Below are 17,374 nucleotides of genomic sequence, written 5' to 3' on the forward strand. Positions count from 1 at the left end.
TTTGGTAAAATGCTATGCCCAAGATTACTATCCGAGTGCCGGCGGTGGGGTGGTTCAAATAGCCTCGGCTATCACCTCATTTTGTCCGGTCGTGATGGTCAAGTGGATTAAGGCGTCTTGTACATACCAGTTGCGTTGCTTCTGGGAGTATGGGTTCGAGTCACTTCTGGGGTGTGAGTTTTCAGTTGCATATTGTCCTGGGGACCATTCAGGCTTGTTCGCATGTATATGATTGGGATTGGGTGGATATAAATAGGAGCTACCCAGTATGGGCCAATAGGCCTTCTGCAGTTACCTTTGTTCCTATGTTCTTATCCTGCAAAAAAATAGATGTTGTTGTTTTAGATTTAGCTACTCAGAACGAAGTGTCCATGTAGTACGGGCTATGGTGAGCCCGAAAAAATAGAGATCGACATAGCTTATATTACATTCTTTAGAAAGGTGAAGAATTAAGGGTGACAGGATAGAGGTGTACAATTGGATGAATGTCCATAACAAAAGGGATAGTAATAGGGTAATGAAAGTATCAACACAAGACAGAACAGAACACAATAGTATAAATTTGATAAGTTTCAATTTATGAAAGACCAGAGTAAATACTTGTTCGGTAACAGGGTTCGTGTAACATAATAGAAGTAGTATTAATTGATTGTCTGAAGCGGAGGTTAAACATATATTTGAATGAGATTGGGTAGATATAAATAGTAGCTACCTCTTGGGTGGATATAAATATCAGCTACCTCTTAGGTGGATATAAATAGTAGCTACCTCTTGGGTGGATATAAATAGTTGCTACCTCTTGGGTGGATATATATAGCAGCTACCTCGTATGTTCCAATAGGCCTTCTGCAATTACCTTCATCCTTATGTTCTCATCAGCTTACCTCATTTTTTTTTACTTTCTCATCTCTCCTTCACCCATCCCACCCGTGTCCCCTCCCCCCTTTTTTCTTGTTCTTACCTTTCACCTCTTGTTACCTGCTCTTCACCTCACTCTTGTCTTACATATGCCCGTGCCTCTTATGTCCTCTTCACTAGCGACTTCATAACGGTCCAGGACGGGCAGAAACTTCGTCGTCTCATCTTATGGTGTGTAGTTTGGTCAAGATTTCTTCAGCCACGTTATTGTGAATCATCATCTGCACGAGATATTGAACAATTCCTGAACTTACGGGAACATAATCGCTTTCATATTAACTTGGAGATATGGAAACCAATGTAATGATTCGTACTGTTGATAAGCCTCACGAGTGTCTCGAGTGCTCAAGAAAATTCAGGTACCTTAGCAATTTGAAACAACACTTGTTAGTACATTCTGATGATAGGCCTTACGAGTGTTCTGAGTGTGCAAAAAAATTTAAGGGCCCTGGAACTTTGAGAAAACACCTTTTAGTACATACTGATGATAGGCCTTACGAGTGTTCTGAGTGTGCAAAAAAGTTCAAGTCCCCTGCAAGTTTGAAACAACACTTGTTAGTACATTCAGATGATAAACATCACGAGTGTCCTGAATGTGCGAAAAAGTTCAAACACCGTCACAATATGAAAAAACACATGTTACTACATTTGGGGGATGAACTTCATAAGTGTAAAGATTGTGGCAAAAGTTACAGTCTTCGTGAAAATAAGAAACGTGTAAGAGTGCATACAGGTGATACATCTCACAGGTGTGAAGAGTGTGAGAAAAGATTTAGTCAATTTTCAAATATGAAGAGGTGTTGGTGCACTTTAATGATAAAGCTAATCAAGGCCAAAGCGAACAACAAGAAGCAGAATGTGAAAAAGGCATCAATTCCACGACATGTTAGTGAAGTTTGATGATGAAGTGTTTCCTAGAAACAATAAGAAGCGGAAAGTGTAAAATAGTGGATGCTCAGTGAATGATTTGGGATCATCTTATGTGTAAAAAAAATATTACCTAAAATAAAAGTTTCAGATCATTAAGTATTTTTATTTCTGCATTTTTATTTTTTATTACTGTTTCTTTTCACTACAACTTTGAATTGGGTGTACCTTAATTTATATACTATATCCAGTAAGTCTTTAAGACTTACTGTAGTAAGTAAGACTCCAGTAAGTCTAAAAAACTTATTTTAAAATTATATAAAAAAAAATTACTGGATAAAAAGACTCCAGTAATATAAAGAACTGCTACAGGTAAGCAGGTAATATAACGAATCAAGAAAAGGCGATGAGGTAGCTTAGTGACAGGGTGTATGGGGGAATGGCAGTTCTTTTAACCATGTAGCTTAGTCGATTAAGGCAGCGTCTGGGATTCTCTCGGACGTAGGTTCGAATCCCCGTCACGGCCCTTGTGCATTTGATGCATCACGCTATTGTGATTTCTGTGTTAGAATTTTTGAAATCTAACATATTTATTTATTTATATATACACAAGAAGGTACATTGGGCTTAGGAGAGTACATAGCATTGATGATTCTTGTAAAGCCTTGTACGCATTGAGTTTCGGGCAGGTCCTAAATCTAGCAGCTTAACTTGATACCTGGTTGATGGGGTTCTGGGAGTTCTTCTTCCAGAACCCCAAGCCCAGCCTGGGCCAGACTTGACTTGTGAGCGGCCCGCAGGCCCACAGCCCGGTTGGTCCAGCACTCCTTGAAGGAAACAATCTAGTTTCCTCTTGAAGAGGTAGGACGTTGAACAACCGTGGACCTCTGATGTTCATACAGTGTTCTCTGATTGTGCCCATGGCACCTCTGCTCTTCACTGGTTCTCTTCTGCATTTTCTTCCATGTCGTTACATTCCATGTCGTACATTCCAGTACGTTGCTATTTTACTGTGCAGATTTGGGACCTGTCCCTCCACTATTTTCCATGTGTATATTATTTGGTATCTCTCTCGTCTCCTTTCTAGTGAGTAAATTTGGAGAGCGTTGAGACGATAATTTAGGTGCTTAATCTCGTCTATGCGTGCCGTATATGTTCTCTGTATTCCCTCAATTTCAGCAATTTCTCCTGCTCTGAAGGGGGAAGTGAGTACTGAGCAGTGCTCAAGACGGGACAACACAAGTGATTTGAAGTACAACCATTTGTACTTCAAATTTGAGTACAACCATTGTGATGGGATCTCTGGTCTTGAAGGTTCTCGTAATCCATCCTATCATTTTTCTGGCTGACGCAATACTTGCTTGGTTATGCTCCCTAAACGTTAGGTCGTCGGACATCATTATTCCCAAATCCTTGACATGCTGTTTTCCTACTATGAGCAGATTCGATTGTGTTTTGCACCCTGTATTATGTTTAGGATCCTCATTTTTGCCGTATCTGAGTACCTGGAATTTATCACCGTTAAACATCATGTTATTTTCTGCTGCCCAATCGAAAACTTTGTTAATATCTGTTTGTAGTTTATCACTGTCTTCGGCAGAGGTAATTTTCATGCTGATTTTTGTATCATCTGCAAAGGATGACACGAAGCTGTGACTTGTGTTTTGTCTATATCTGATATGAGAATAAGGAACAACAGTGGTGCAAGGACTGTACCTTGAGGTACAGAGCTTTTAACTGCGCTCGGACTCGATTTTACTTGATTGACTGTTACTCTTTGTGTTCTGTTCGACAGGAAATTGAGTATTCAGCGTCCAACTTTACCAATTATACCCATTGACCCCATTTTGTGTGCAATCACTCCATGGTCACATTTGTCGAATGCCGTTGCAAAATTGGTGTATACGACATCCGCGTTATGTTTTTCCTCTAATGCCTCAGTGATTTTGTCATAGTGGCCAAGTAGCTGTGAGAGGCATGATCTTCCAGCTCTAAATCCATGTTGGCTTATATTGTGGAGGTCATTGGTTTCCATGAATCTAGTGACTTGACTCCTGATCACTCTTTCAAATACTTTTATTATGAGAGACGTTAGTGCAACTGGTCTATAATTCTTTGTGCCAGTGCTTTGCTACCACCCTTGTGTAGACGGGCAATGTCTGCTGCTTTAAGCGCATCTGGTATCTCCCCTGTGTCCAAGCTCTTCCTCCACACTATACTGAGTGCCTGTGCTACTGGCACTTTGCATTTCTTTATAAATATTGAATTCCATGAGTCTGGGGCTGAGTGCATGGGCATATTGTCAATTTCTCTTTCAAAATCTGCCTCGCTCGTGTTGATATCAGATACATTTACTGGTGTTTGAGTATCATTCATAAAAAATTGTCCGTATCTTCCAGTAATCCGAATGATTACTGTTTTATCTATCACTATGTGATGGCGATTCAGGATGGTGTTGTGGTATTGAGAATAATGTTGCTTAATACCTCCGTCTTGCAAATGAAGTGTAAACTTAATGTATTCGTGGTATCTCCAGTGTAGTATATATATGTCAGTGCTCAGTCTCCAGTGCTTCATTTGTATTGACAGTTAGTGCATCAGTACACCAAGAACATTATTACTGCGTTAATACACCTCAGACATGTCATTTCAAATAATGAGGAAAGCTTTACGAGTGTTGTTATAATAAATGACCGGACGTATTTCACTGCAAGGTTTACAATTCATGTCAATAATGACTCGTATCACCTTCTTGTATGCCTGAGTGAATGGGTTTTTATAATGCACTAGATGCACTACGAATTTATATGGTATACTACGTTCCTGGGCTTTGCTTAGAATATTTTTAAATAGGTTATATTTTGAATCCACATCGAAATCCCGTTTTACGTCACCTGTCGCTGGGTTCACGTCTAGCCCACACCCCATCCCCAAGACATTCCAATCATTCTGACCCCAAAAAATCCATAGGCTATTGAAATCAGCTTTTCGAAAATCAGGCACTTTAACAGAATTTTCTCCTATAGATCTATTCCATTCAATGCTAAATCTGATTTCTTTATGATCACTGTTCCCTAGCTCACTCCCTATTTCCATCTCCTTAATTTGTGTTTCCCTGTTAGTTAACACTAAATCTAAAATATTATTTCCCCGCGTTGGTTCCTAAATATGTTGCATAAGAAAGCAATCGTCAATTAATTCTAGGAAGTCTTCTGCTTCATTACTCCCTGTTTTGTTCACCCAGTTTATTCCACTAAAATTAAAGTCATCCATGACATAAATACTGTTAGATCTAGATGCTCTAGATATTTCATCCATAGAAGCTTTGCTTCCATTCTGTCTAAATTTGGTGGCCTATATATAACTCCTATTATAATAATATTTGCTTTTTCGTTTAATTCTATCCAAATAGTTTCTGTGTGTGGCTCAGATTTAATTCCCTCTTTGAGACTACATATCAAATTGTCCCTAACATATATGGCTACTCCCCCTCCTCGTCTAATATATCTATCTGTGTGAAATAGTTTAAATCCATTTATTTGATATTCAGCTAATAGTTCTCTATTTTCTACATTCATCCACGTTTCGGTAAGTGCAATAATATCTATTTCTTCTGTACAGATAAGAGCATTTAACTCGTTTATTTTGTTTCTTAGACTTCTACTGTTAGTGTAATATACCCTAAGTGAATTGTTATTTTGAGGCCCTTTCTCTTTCTGATCATTTTGCCAATGTGTTTCTCCATAAACATATATTGATGATAGAGTTACAAGATACGAGCTAGATGGTGATAAGACTGCGAAGTCGAATTGCGAAAGGGATCTGGGAGTTATGATAAGTAAGAATTTTAAACAAAAGGTTCAATGCATGAATGTTCGTAATAAGGCAAATAGGACACTGGGATTTATTAATCGAAGCGTTAGTAACAAAACACCTGGTGTGGTTCTTCAGCTATATCTTGCTCCAGTTAGGCCCCATTTAGATTATGCAGTTCAGTTTTGGTCGCCGTACTATAGAATGGATATAAATTCACTTGAACGTTTCCAGCATAGGATGACCAAGTTAATTCCACAAATTAGAAATCTTTCATATGAAGATAGATTAACAAAGCTTAAATGCATTCACTGGAAAGGCGAAGAGTTAGGGGGTGACATGATAGAGGTTTACAAGTGGATGAATGGACATAACAAAGAAGATATTAAAATTATCAACACAAGACAGAACGCGAAACAATGGATATAAATTGGATAAGTTTAGATTTAGGAAAGACTTGGGTAAATACTGGTTCGGTAACGGGGTTTTTGATTTGTAGAACCAATTACCGCGTAACGTGGTGGAGGTGGGTTCCCTCGATTGTTTCAAGTGCGGGTTGCACAAGTATGTGAGTGGGATTCGGTGGTTATAAATAGGAGCTGCCTCGTTTGGGCCAATAGGCCTTCTGCAGTTACCTTTGTTCTTATGTTCTGTCTTGTGGTGATAATTTTAATACCCTATTAATATCCCCTTTCTTGTGTCCATTCATCCACTTGTAAACCTCTATTATGTCACCCCTAACTCTTCGCCTTTCCAGTGAATGCAATTTAAGCTTTGTTAATCTTTCTTCATATGAAAGATTTCTAATTTGGGGAATTAACTTAGTCATCCTACGCTGGAAACGTTCAAGTGAATCCATTCTATAGTACGGCGACCAAAACTGAACTGCATAATCTAAATGGGGCCTAACCAGAGCAAGATATAGCTGGTGTCTTGTTACTAACGCTTCGATTAATAAATCCTAGTGTCCTATTTGCCTTATTACGAATATTCATGCTTTGATCCTTTTGTTTTAAATTCTTACTAATCATAACTCCCAGATCCCTTTCGCAATCCAACTTCGCAATCTCAGCACCATCTAGCTCGTATCCTGTAACTCTCGTATTCTTGTAACATGTTCTCTTACAGGAGCGAATAGAAGGTGTTGCTACTGATACTGACATGGTGCTAGGCAGTGATGATGAGGAAGAACCTGAGGAAGAGCAAGGTGCACCTTGCGCAAGGTGTAAAAAGAGATAAGGAGAGCAAGAAGAAACTATGAAGTTCGTATAGCAGGCCAAGCAAAGGCAACTCCTAAAGGTTTTTTGTCAGTTATATCGAAAAAAGGATATGGAAAGGATAGGTATATTAAAAACCGAGATAGGTCCGATAACGGATAATGACGAAGAGATGAGTAGTATTTTTAATATATATTTAATCTCTGTATTTACTAAAAAGAACTTAACTCTATGCCTTTAGCCGAACAAGTCTATGTGGGTGGGGAGGAGGATTGGTTGATTAGTTTAACAGTTACCAGGGATGATATTATTAAACAAATAGAAAAACACAAACCAAGCAAATCCCCTGGACCGGATAAAGTGTTTACCAGGGTACTTAAAGAATGCAAAGAGGAGCTTCGCGATCCATTGTCTACTATATTTAATAAATCATTAGAGTCAGGCAGATTGCCAGAATCGTAGAAGATTGCTAATGTAGTGCCAATTTTTAAGAATGGAGATAGATCACTTGCGTCAAACTATCGGCCAATTAGCCTAACGTCTATTGTGGGAAAGTTACTTGAATCGATATTTGTAACCATTCGTTTTCACCTTAAGAAGAACATAAGAACATAAGAACAAAGGTAACTGCAGAAGGCCTATTGGCCCATACGAGGCAGCTCCTATCTATAACCCCCAATCCCACTCATATACTTGTCCAACCCCCGCTTGAAACAATAGAGGGACCCCACCTCCACCACGTTAGACGGTAATTGGTTCCACAAATCAACATCCCTGTTACTGAACCAGTATTTACCCAAGTCTTTCCTAAATCTAAACTTATCCAATTTATATCCATTGTTTCGTGTTCTGTCCTGTGTTGATACTTTTAATACCCTATTAATATCCCCCCGGTTATGTCCATTCTTCCACTTGTAAACCTCTATCATGTTACCACTAACTCTTCGCCTTTCCAGTGAATGCAATATAAGCTTTGTTAATCTTTCTTCATATGAAAGATTTATAATTTGGGGAATTAACTTAGTCATCCTACGTTGGACACGGTCAAGTGAATTTATATCCATTCTATAGTATGGCGACCAAAACTGAACTGCATAACCTAAATGGGACCTAACCAGAGCAAGATATAGCTGAAGAACCACACCACCTTGAAAAAACAAATTAATAAACGAGTCACAATATGGTTTAACAAATGGCCGTTCATGTGTAACAAAATTGTTATCTTTTTATTCTAGCATAGTTGAGGCAGTTGATAGTGGTAAGGTTTGCGATGTTGTGTACCTTGACTTTAGTAAAGTTTTTGATACAATGCCACATGAAATACTGATTAAAAAGATAGAGGCTCATGGTATTGGGGGTGCTATATTAAGAGGGAATAGTGTATGGCTATACCAAAGGAAACAGAGTCAGTGTGCATGGTGTTAAGTCAGAGTTGGATAATGTTGTAAGTGGAACGCCTCAAGGCTCTGTATTGGGGCCTCTGTTGTTTATAATATTTATATAAATGATTTAGATTCAGGTTTAAGTTGCAACATTTGCAAATTTGCCGATGATACAAAATTCGGTAGGGAAATTAACACGGAAGACGACTCACTATCACTTCAAGTTGTTCTAAATAGGGTTTTGAAATGGTCAAAAGATTGGCAGATGCAGTTTAATGCAGATAAATGTAAAGTTTTGAGTCTAGGTAATGATGATAGAGTTACAAGATACGAGCAAGATGGTGCTGAAATTGCGAACATAACAACATAAGAACAAAGGTAACTGCAGAAGGCCTATTGGCCCATACGAGGCAGCTCCTATTCTATAACCACCCAATCCCACTCATATACTTGTCCAACCCGTGCTTGAAACAATCGAGGGACCCCACCTCCACAATGTTACGCGGCAATTGGTTCCACAAATCAACAACCCTGTTACTAAACCAGTATTTACCCAAGTCTTTCCTAAATCTAAACTTATCCAATTTATATCCATTGTTTCGTGTTCTGTCCTTTGTTGATACTTTTAATACCCAATTAATATCCCCCCGGTTATGTCCATTCATCCACTAGTAAACCTCTATCATGTCACCCCTAACTCTTCGCCTTTCCAGTGAATGCAACTTAAGCTTTGTTAATCTTTCTTCATATGAAAGATTTCTAATTTGGGGAATTAACTTAGTCATCCTACGCTGGACACGTTCAAGTGAATTTATATCCATTCTATAATATGGCGACCAAAACTGAACTGCATAATCTAAATGGGGCCTAACTAGAGCAAGATATAGCTTGAGAACCACACCAGGTGTCTTGTTACTAACGCTGCGATTAATAAATCCAAGTGTCCGATTTGCCTTATTACGAACATTTATGCATTGATCCTTTTGTTTTAAATTCTTACTAATCATAACTCCCAGATCCCTTTCGCAATCCGACTTCGCAATCACAACACCATCTAGCTCGTATCTTGTAACTCTATCATCATTACCTAACCTCAGAACTTTACATTTATCAGCATTAAACTGCATCTGCCAATCCTTTGACCATTTCAAAACCCTATCTAGATCAACTTGAAGTGATAGTGAGTCCTCCTCCGAATTAATTTCCCTACCGATTTTCGTATCATCGGCAAATTTGCAAATGTTGCTACTCAAACCTGAATCTAAATCATTTATATATATTATAAACAACAGAGGTCCCAGGACAGAGCCTTGAGGCACTCCACTTACAACATTTTCCCACTCTGACTTGATTCCATTTATACTAACTCTCTGTTTCCTTTGGTATAGCCATGCCCTAATCCAGCTTAATATAGCACCCCCAATACCATGAGACTCTATTTTTTTAATCAGTCTTTCATGTGGCACTGTATCAAAAGCTTTGCTAAAGTCAAGGTATACAACATCGCAATCCTTACCACTATCAACTGCCTCAACAATGCTAGAATAAAAAGATAACAAATTTGTTAAACATGAACGGCCATTTATAAAACCATGTTGCGACTCAATTATTAATTTATGTTTTTCAAGATGAAGACGAATTTTATTTGCTATTATAGATTCGAGTAACTTTCCCACAATAGACGTTAGGCTAATTGGTCGATAGTTAGACGCAAGTGATCTATCTCCTTTCTTAAAAACTGGTATCACATTAGCAACTTTCCAAAACTCTGGCACTCTGCCTGACTTTATTGATTTATTAAATATGGTTGACAGTGGGTCACAAAGCTCCTCTTTGCATTCTTTAAGCACCCTAGCAAACACTTCATCCGGCCTTGGGGATTTGTTTGGTTTGAGTTTTACTATTTGTTTAAGAACATCCTCCCTGGTAACTGCTAAACTCGTCAACCTGTCCTCGTCCCCACCCACATAGACTTGTTCGGCTGAAGGCATATTGTTAAGTTCCTCTTTAGTAAATACAGATACAAAATATTTATTAAAAATACTACTCATCTCTTCATCACTATCTGTTATTTGACCTGTCTCAGTTTTTAATGGACCTATCCTTTCCCTAGTCTTAGTACGATATAACTGAAAAAACCCTTTAGGATTTGTCTTTGCTTGCCCTGCTATGCGAACTTCATAGTTTCTTTTTGCTTTCCTTATCTCTTTTTTAACATTTCTAACCAGTTGTACGAATTCCTGTTCTAAAGTGACCTCCCCATTTTTAATCCTTTTGTACCAAGCTCTCTTTTTACCTATAAGGTTCTTCAAATTCTTTGTTATCCACTTTGGGTCATTAGTATACGATCTATTCAATTTGTATGGTATACTACGTTCCTGTGCTTTGTTTAGAATATTCTTAAATAAGTTATATATTGAATCCACATCGAAATCCCCATTTAAGTCACCTATCGCTGGGTTCATGTCTCGCTCCAAGACCGGCCCACACCCCATACCCAAGCCTTTCCAATCAATTTGACCCAAAAAATTTCTTAGGCTATTAAAATCAGCTTTTCGAAAATCTGGCACTTTAACAGAATTTTCTCCTACTGGTCTATTCCATTCTATGCTAAATCTGATTTCTTTGTGATCACTGCTCCCTAGCTCACTCCCTATTTCGATGTCATTAATTTGCGTTTCCCTGTTAGTTAACACTAAATCTAAAATATTATTTTCCCGTGTTGTTTCCTTAATGTGTTGCGTAAGAAAGCAATCGTCAATTAATTCTAGAAAATCTTCTGCTTCACTATTCCCTGTTTTGTTCAACCAGTTTATTCCGCTAAAATTAAAGTCACCCATGACATAAATACTGTTAGATCTAGATGCTCTAGATATTTCATCCCATAGATGCTTTGCTTCCATTCTGTCTAAATTTGGTGGCCTATATATTACTCCTATTATAATATTATTAGCTTTTTCGTTTAATTCAATCCAAATAGTTTCTGTGTGTGGCTCTGTTTTGATTCCCTCTTTGAGACTACATTTCAAATTGTCCCTAACATATATGGCTACTCCACCTCCTCGTCTAATATATCTATCTGTGTGAAATAGTTTAAATCCATATATTTGATATTCAGCTAATAGTTCTCTATTTTCTACAATTATTCTTACTGATCATAACTCCCAGAAAGGGATCTGGGAGTTATGATCAGTAAGAATTTAAAACCAAAGGATCAATGCACGAATGTTCCAAACAAATAAATGCATGAATGTTCGTAATAAGGCAAATAGGATACTGGAATTTATTTATCGAAGCGTTAGTAACAAGACACCTGGTGTGGTTCTTCAGCTATATCTTGCTCTGGTTAGGCCCCGTTTAGATTATGTAGTTCAGTTTTGGTCGCCATACTCTAGAATGGATATAAATTCATTTGAACGTGGCCTGCGTACGCTGACAAAATTAATTCCCCAAATTAGAAATCTTTCATGTGAAGAAAGATTAACAAAGCTTAAATTGCATTCACTGGAAAGGCGAAGAGTTAGGGGTGACATGATGGAGGTTTTCAAGTGAATGAATCGACATAACAAAGGGGATAATAATAAGGTACACGAAACAATGCGTGTAAATTGGATAAGCTTAGATTTAGAAAAGACTTGGGTAAATTCTGGTTCGGTAATAGGGTTGTTATTTTTGTGGAACCAACTACTGGGAAACGTAGTGGAGGTGGGGTCTCTCGATGGTTTCAAGCGCTGGTTAGACATGTATATGAGTGGGATTGGGTGGATATAAATAGGAGCTACCCAGTATGGGCCAATAGGCCTTCTGCAGTTACCTTTGTTCCTATGTTCATATCCTGCAAAAAAATAGATGTTGTTGTTTTAGATTTAGCTACTCAGAACGAAGTGTCCATGTAGTTCGGGCTATGGTGAGCCCGAAAAAATAGAGATCGATATAGCTTATATTACATTCTTTAGAAAGGTGAAGAATTAAGGGTGACAGAATAGAGGTGTACAATTGGATGAATGTCCATAACAAAAGGGATAGTAATAGGGTAATGAAAGTATCAACACAAGACAGAACAGAACACAATGGTATAAATTTGATAACTTTCAATTTATGAAAGACCAGAGTAAATACTTGTTCGGTAACAGGGTTCGCGTAACATAATAGAAGTAGTATTAATTGATTGTTTGAAGCGGAGGTTAAACATATATTTGAATGAGATTGGGTAGATATAAATAGTAGCTACCTCTTGGGTGGATATAAATATCAGCTACCTCTTAGGTGGATATAAATAGTAGCTACCTCTTGGGTGGATATAAATAGTTGCTACCTCTTGGGTGGATATATATAGCAGCTACCTCGTATGTTCCAATAGGCCTTCTGCAATTACCTTCATCCTTATGTTCTCATCAGCTTACCTCATTTTTTTTTACTTTCTCATCTCTCCTTCACCCATCCCACCCGTGTCCCCTCCCCCCTTTTTTCTTGTTCTTACCTTTCACCTCTTGTTACCGGCTCTTCACCTCACTCTTGTCTTACATATGCCCGTGCCTCTTATGTCCTCTTCGGAGCCGAAACCCCCACCAAAACGAATACCAGCTCCCATGCCCACTAAAACCGCGTGGGGTCTACCCATTCAGGAAGAGGGGGCACACGGCCCTTCACCATCGGCCATGGTGAAGGGTGAGAAGACAGTACAGGACAAAAAGAAAGATGGAGGACACAAGACTCATGTTCAAAGCAGTCGGCCTCCCATTTCATCCAGCAAGCACACTGGGGTTAATAGGAGTAGCAATTCCAGTGCCAAAGTTACCACCGAGAAGGGTATAAAAGCCACTAGGCCCTCAACCTGCACAACATTAAATAGTGCTCCCACTGAACTGAACGCTCTCTGGCCAATGCTCAAAACTTTGGTCACTGAGTTAATCGAAAGTCTGCTGTCTTCACATGGAATCAAGCAAACCACAGAGACTCGGAAGACAATTGAGCACAAGCTCAAAAAATTCGAAGATGTAATATCCACACCGTCAAGACAGCAGGGCAAGAGGCACCCCCATAAAAAGCAGTCCAGGTCGTCGGAAAGCGACATTGATGAGGCAATTTCAGGACCACTAAGAACCTATACCCCAATTGCAACCTCCATGGCGTGTTCATCAGACTCCATGGATACCACGGAATTATCAGCATATTCCAAGAACCTAGAATTCTAAAGATCCTGCAATGGAATGCGCAAGGACTGGGCACTAAATTGCAACACATGCAATGCATAGCAGCAACCAAAGGCATAGACATCCTGATACTACAGGAGAGCTTGCTTCGAGCCGGATTAGAACCTAAAATCTCAGGCTATCGAGGCTTCTTCCTTCCATGGATCAATGGGCAATCCAGGGGATGTGCAATCTATGTAAAATGTGACCTGATCTCCAAATCCATAACCAGCCCACCCAATTGTGGAGCAGGGACAGAGGTAATGGGAGTCACCATTGAGCTAAGACACGACAAACTTGAAGTGTTCAATGTGTACAGGTCTCCACAAGCCGAAATGGATCTCTCTGTGTTATTTGGACACGCGACAACAACAAACACAATCATTTGTGGAGATTTTAATGCCCATCATCGATTGGCACTGGGCTCGAACAAAACAAATGAAGCCGGCATACACATTACACATCTACTGGACCAGCTTCCAGGAATACAAATCCTAAACAAGAATGAACCTACCCACATCCAAGGAGGCAGATTAGACCTGACCTTCGTTTCAGTCTCCCTAAGAGATGCAGCAACATGGTCAGTTGAGCCCACACTCACAAGCGACCACTATGGGGTCCAAATTGATCTTCAGTTAGACCTACCCACCCCACCTCCGCCTCCATCTGAAGCCTGGAACTTTGCTTTAGCAAACTGGGACCGATTTCAAAACCTCATTTCAGAGTGGCAAAGAAACTATGATCTTCCCGAAGACATTAATCAGGCAGAACAAGAATTTGTCAAAGCGATTCAAAGTGCAGCCAACCACTCAATCCCACTGAAAAAACAGTCCACCGGACACCATAAAGATCATTGGTACTATTGCGAACGTGTCAAAGAACTCAACCATAGACTCAATAGAACAAGAAAGCTATACAAAAAGCAGCCAAGTGCCCGCAACAGGATCTTACTTTGTGAGGTCAAGGAACATGTACATCGAGAGACCAGACAAATAAAAGAACAAAAGTGGCTAGAATGGTGTTCACACCTGAATGAACACACCTCTCTCGGGGAGATGTGGCAGCAAATTCACCGGGCCAAAGGGAATAAAACACCTAAAGCTCCACACCCCAAAGATCCTCAACAGGAAGCCGAAGTACTGTCAACCAGGTTTGCAGAGAGAGCAGCCAGCAATCAACTTCCACCAGATGTATTAGCAGTACAGACCGAACTAGAGGAAGAAAGGTGGCACAGAATCCTTACAGCATGTGAAGAAGTCTCTGACACTAATGCCCCCTTCACACTGGATGAGCTCAATCGGGCTAAGAAAAACTCCAAGGATACATCCCCTGGAGCCGACAAAATAACCTATAAAATGATTAGAAACCTCGGCCCAGAGGGAGACGCTGCATACCTAAGGTTAATTAATTTAGCCTGGACTTCTCAAACTAGACCTTCTGCTTGGAATAGAGCAGACATAGTGCCGATCCCAAAACCCAAAGATCCAGCTAATCCCAGGCCCATCTCTCTCCAAAGCTGTACAGCCAAGACGGCTGACAGAATGGCACTCAACAGACTGGAGTGGAAAATGCCTAAACTGCACCATGATATGTATGCCTATAGAAGAGGGGTTGGCACAGTGGAATGTATTACAACTCTGTTAGCCCACTTGAATGACAGACCAGGGATGCTGATATTCCTGGACCTCGAAAAAGCCTTTGAACTGGCTAGCGCCCCAGCTATTCTCTGCTGCCTCATTGACAAAGAGGTCAGAGGCAACCTGCTCTCCTGGACCAAAAACTGTCTCATAAACAGAGAAGCAAGAGTAAAACTTCATGGCACAGTCTCTGAGTACAAAAGACATGAAAATGGTACACCGCAAGGAGGTATTCTTAGCCCTCTTCTCTTCAACTGTTTAATGGAAAGAATAATGAGGTTGAAACTCCCACATCACTGCAGGCTGCTAAACTACGCGGACGACTTTGTCATCATCATAAAAGGAAGGGATGCGGCGCGCCTTGCACCCAAATGCTTAGACTGCATCAGTAAAGAGGCAAAACAGATTGGGATCAAACTCAACCCCTCAAAGTCAAAGGCCATGCCCATAAAAATAGCGAAGCCCAACATCCAACTCACAGTACAGGGTCAACCAATAGAATGGGTCGACACCTATCAGTATCTAGGAATCATCCTGGACACACATGAATTTCAATGCAGAGGTCACTTACTTGAGAGAGCGAACTGCGGCCCGGACGGCAATCCTCAGGTCGCTAACCTCCCTTTCTGGAGGAGCCAATCTGCAAGTCCTTCGCACATACTATGTACAGGCAGTCAGATCAGTGATCGATTATGCCGCACCTGCACTCACAAATCTATCACACCAACAGTGGAAAAAGCTTGAAGTTGCCCAAAACAATGCTATGAGAGCTGCACTGGGAGCCCCCATGTGGACCAGGCTTGAAACTCTTAGACTGGAGACGGGTTTGCCCTCTCTACAAGAAAGAATATCACAAAGGACAGCTACAATTATCAGTAAGATAATTATTTCTTCTGATCCAATCCCAGTACGGCAGGCTTTGGTGGTTGGACTAGGCCAAAACAATGGAAACTCTTGAGTTACAAGAGCAGGAAAAGTCCTAAACAGACTACATTTAAAAACCATGATTCTTGATAGAGAGGGTGATCATCCACACCCAAATTACACTCCTTCCGCGCCGTGGGAAGAGCCTACTTTCAAAATAGTAATAGAAAGTCTCCCAATGAAAAAGGCTGCCTATGATCCGACAATCCTAAGGCGCATAATAGAAGAGCAAATGTATAGCATAGCAGTAGCAGGAGCCACCCACATCTTCACAGACGGATCGGTGGACACAGAAAATGAGAGTGCTGGCGCTGCTCTTTGCACGACCAGCGTTCAGGCATATTGGAGACTGGGAGGACTAGTATCATCAACCCAAACTGAGCTGTTTGCCATACAACAGGCATTCGCATATGTGATTGCACAAAACACTCAAAATGCAATCATACACACAGACTCAAAAGCTGCACTTCAAATACTAGGACAAAAACAGTGGAAAGATAATGTGGAAATAATTATCACCATTTTGTATCAAGGAGCAGTCGCTAAAGGCAAAGGCCTCAACATAACTTTAAACTGGATCCCATCCCATATTGGAATCCCATTAAATGAAAAAGCTGATGAAATTGCTAAATTGGCAACTCGTCATCCAGTGATACATAAAACAATTCAACCCAGCCTAGAGAACATAAAAAACATCATCACCAAAAAACTCTCACATCTCAACAAAGCCTACCTACACCAGAGAATAGCTGAAGGTTCACCATCTGCAACATGGTATCTTCAGGCAACCAAATTAGAAAGGTTAAATATCCCAAAAAGAATCCACAGGGAAATAGCAGTTAGGCTATATAGACTACGTCTAGGTTACAGATGCAACTGGGAGATTGGTGAACCCCGAGAGAGAGAGTGCATCTTCTGCCAAACTGTCACAGAAAAGCCATTACTTCACTATCTTCTGGAATGTGAAGCAACCAATGACCTTAGAAGAGCTTTAAGAGTTCCTGAATCATGCAGTGGCCACCCTGAAGCCATCAACACAGCCACTCTCCTGGTCAACAAAGGTGTCCAGCAGCTGGACATCCTCATAAAGACTGTGAAGCAGTATCCTCCCCCACGATTACAGCTTGATGGTTAAATGCAACCTCAGAACACTGGGAAAAAAAAAAAATTGTACCACTTACGGGCTATTCATGCCCGTGCCACCTCTTGGGTGGCTTAATCTTTATCAATCAATCAATCAATGTCCTCTTCACTAGCGACTTCATAACGGTCCAGGACGGGCAGAAACTTCGTCGTCTCATCTTATGGTGTGTAGTTTGGTCAAGATTTCTTCAGCCACGTTATTGTGAATCATCATCTGCACGAGATATTGAACAATTCCTGAACTTACGGGAACATAATCGCTTTCATATTAACTTGGAGAT

The 17,374-nt window shown here is 40.1% G+C and overlaps 1 protein-coding gene across 1 annotated transcript; it reads left to right on the forward strand.

Moving 5' to 3' along the window:
- The first annotated feature begins 1,206 nt into the window (after positions 1-1,206).
- On the forward strand, positions 1,207-6,837 carry LOC123771175 (zinc finger protein 728-like). The gene is made up of 2 exons (XM_069309387.1): positions 1,207-1,803; positions 6,727-6,837. Exons 1-2 carry the CDS (start codon positions 1,207-1,209, stop codon positions 6,835-6,837), a joined length of 708 nt encoding a protein of 235 aa, XP_069165488.1.
- Positions 6,838-17,374: the final 10,537 nt, after the last annotated feature.

This window comes from Procambarus clarkii, chromosome 65 (genome assembly GCF_040958095.1).
Source record: "Procambarus clarkii isolate CNS0578487 chromosome 65, FALCON_Pclarkii_2.0, whole genome shotgun sequence".
NCBI classification, from domain to species: Eukaryota; Metazoa; Arthropoda; class Malacostraca; order Decapoda; family Cambaridae; genus Procambarus; species Procambarus clarkii.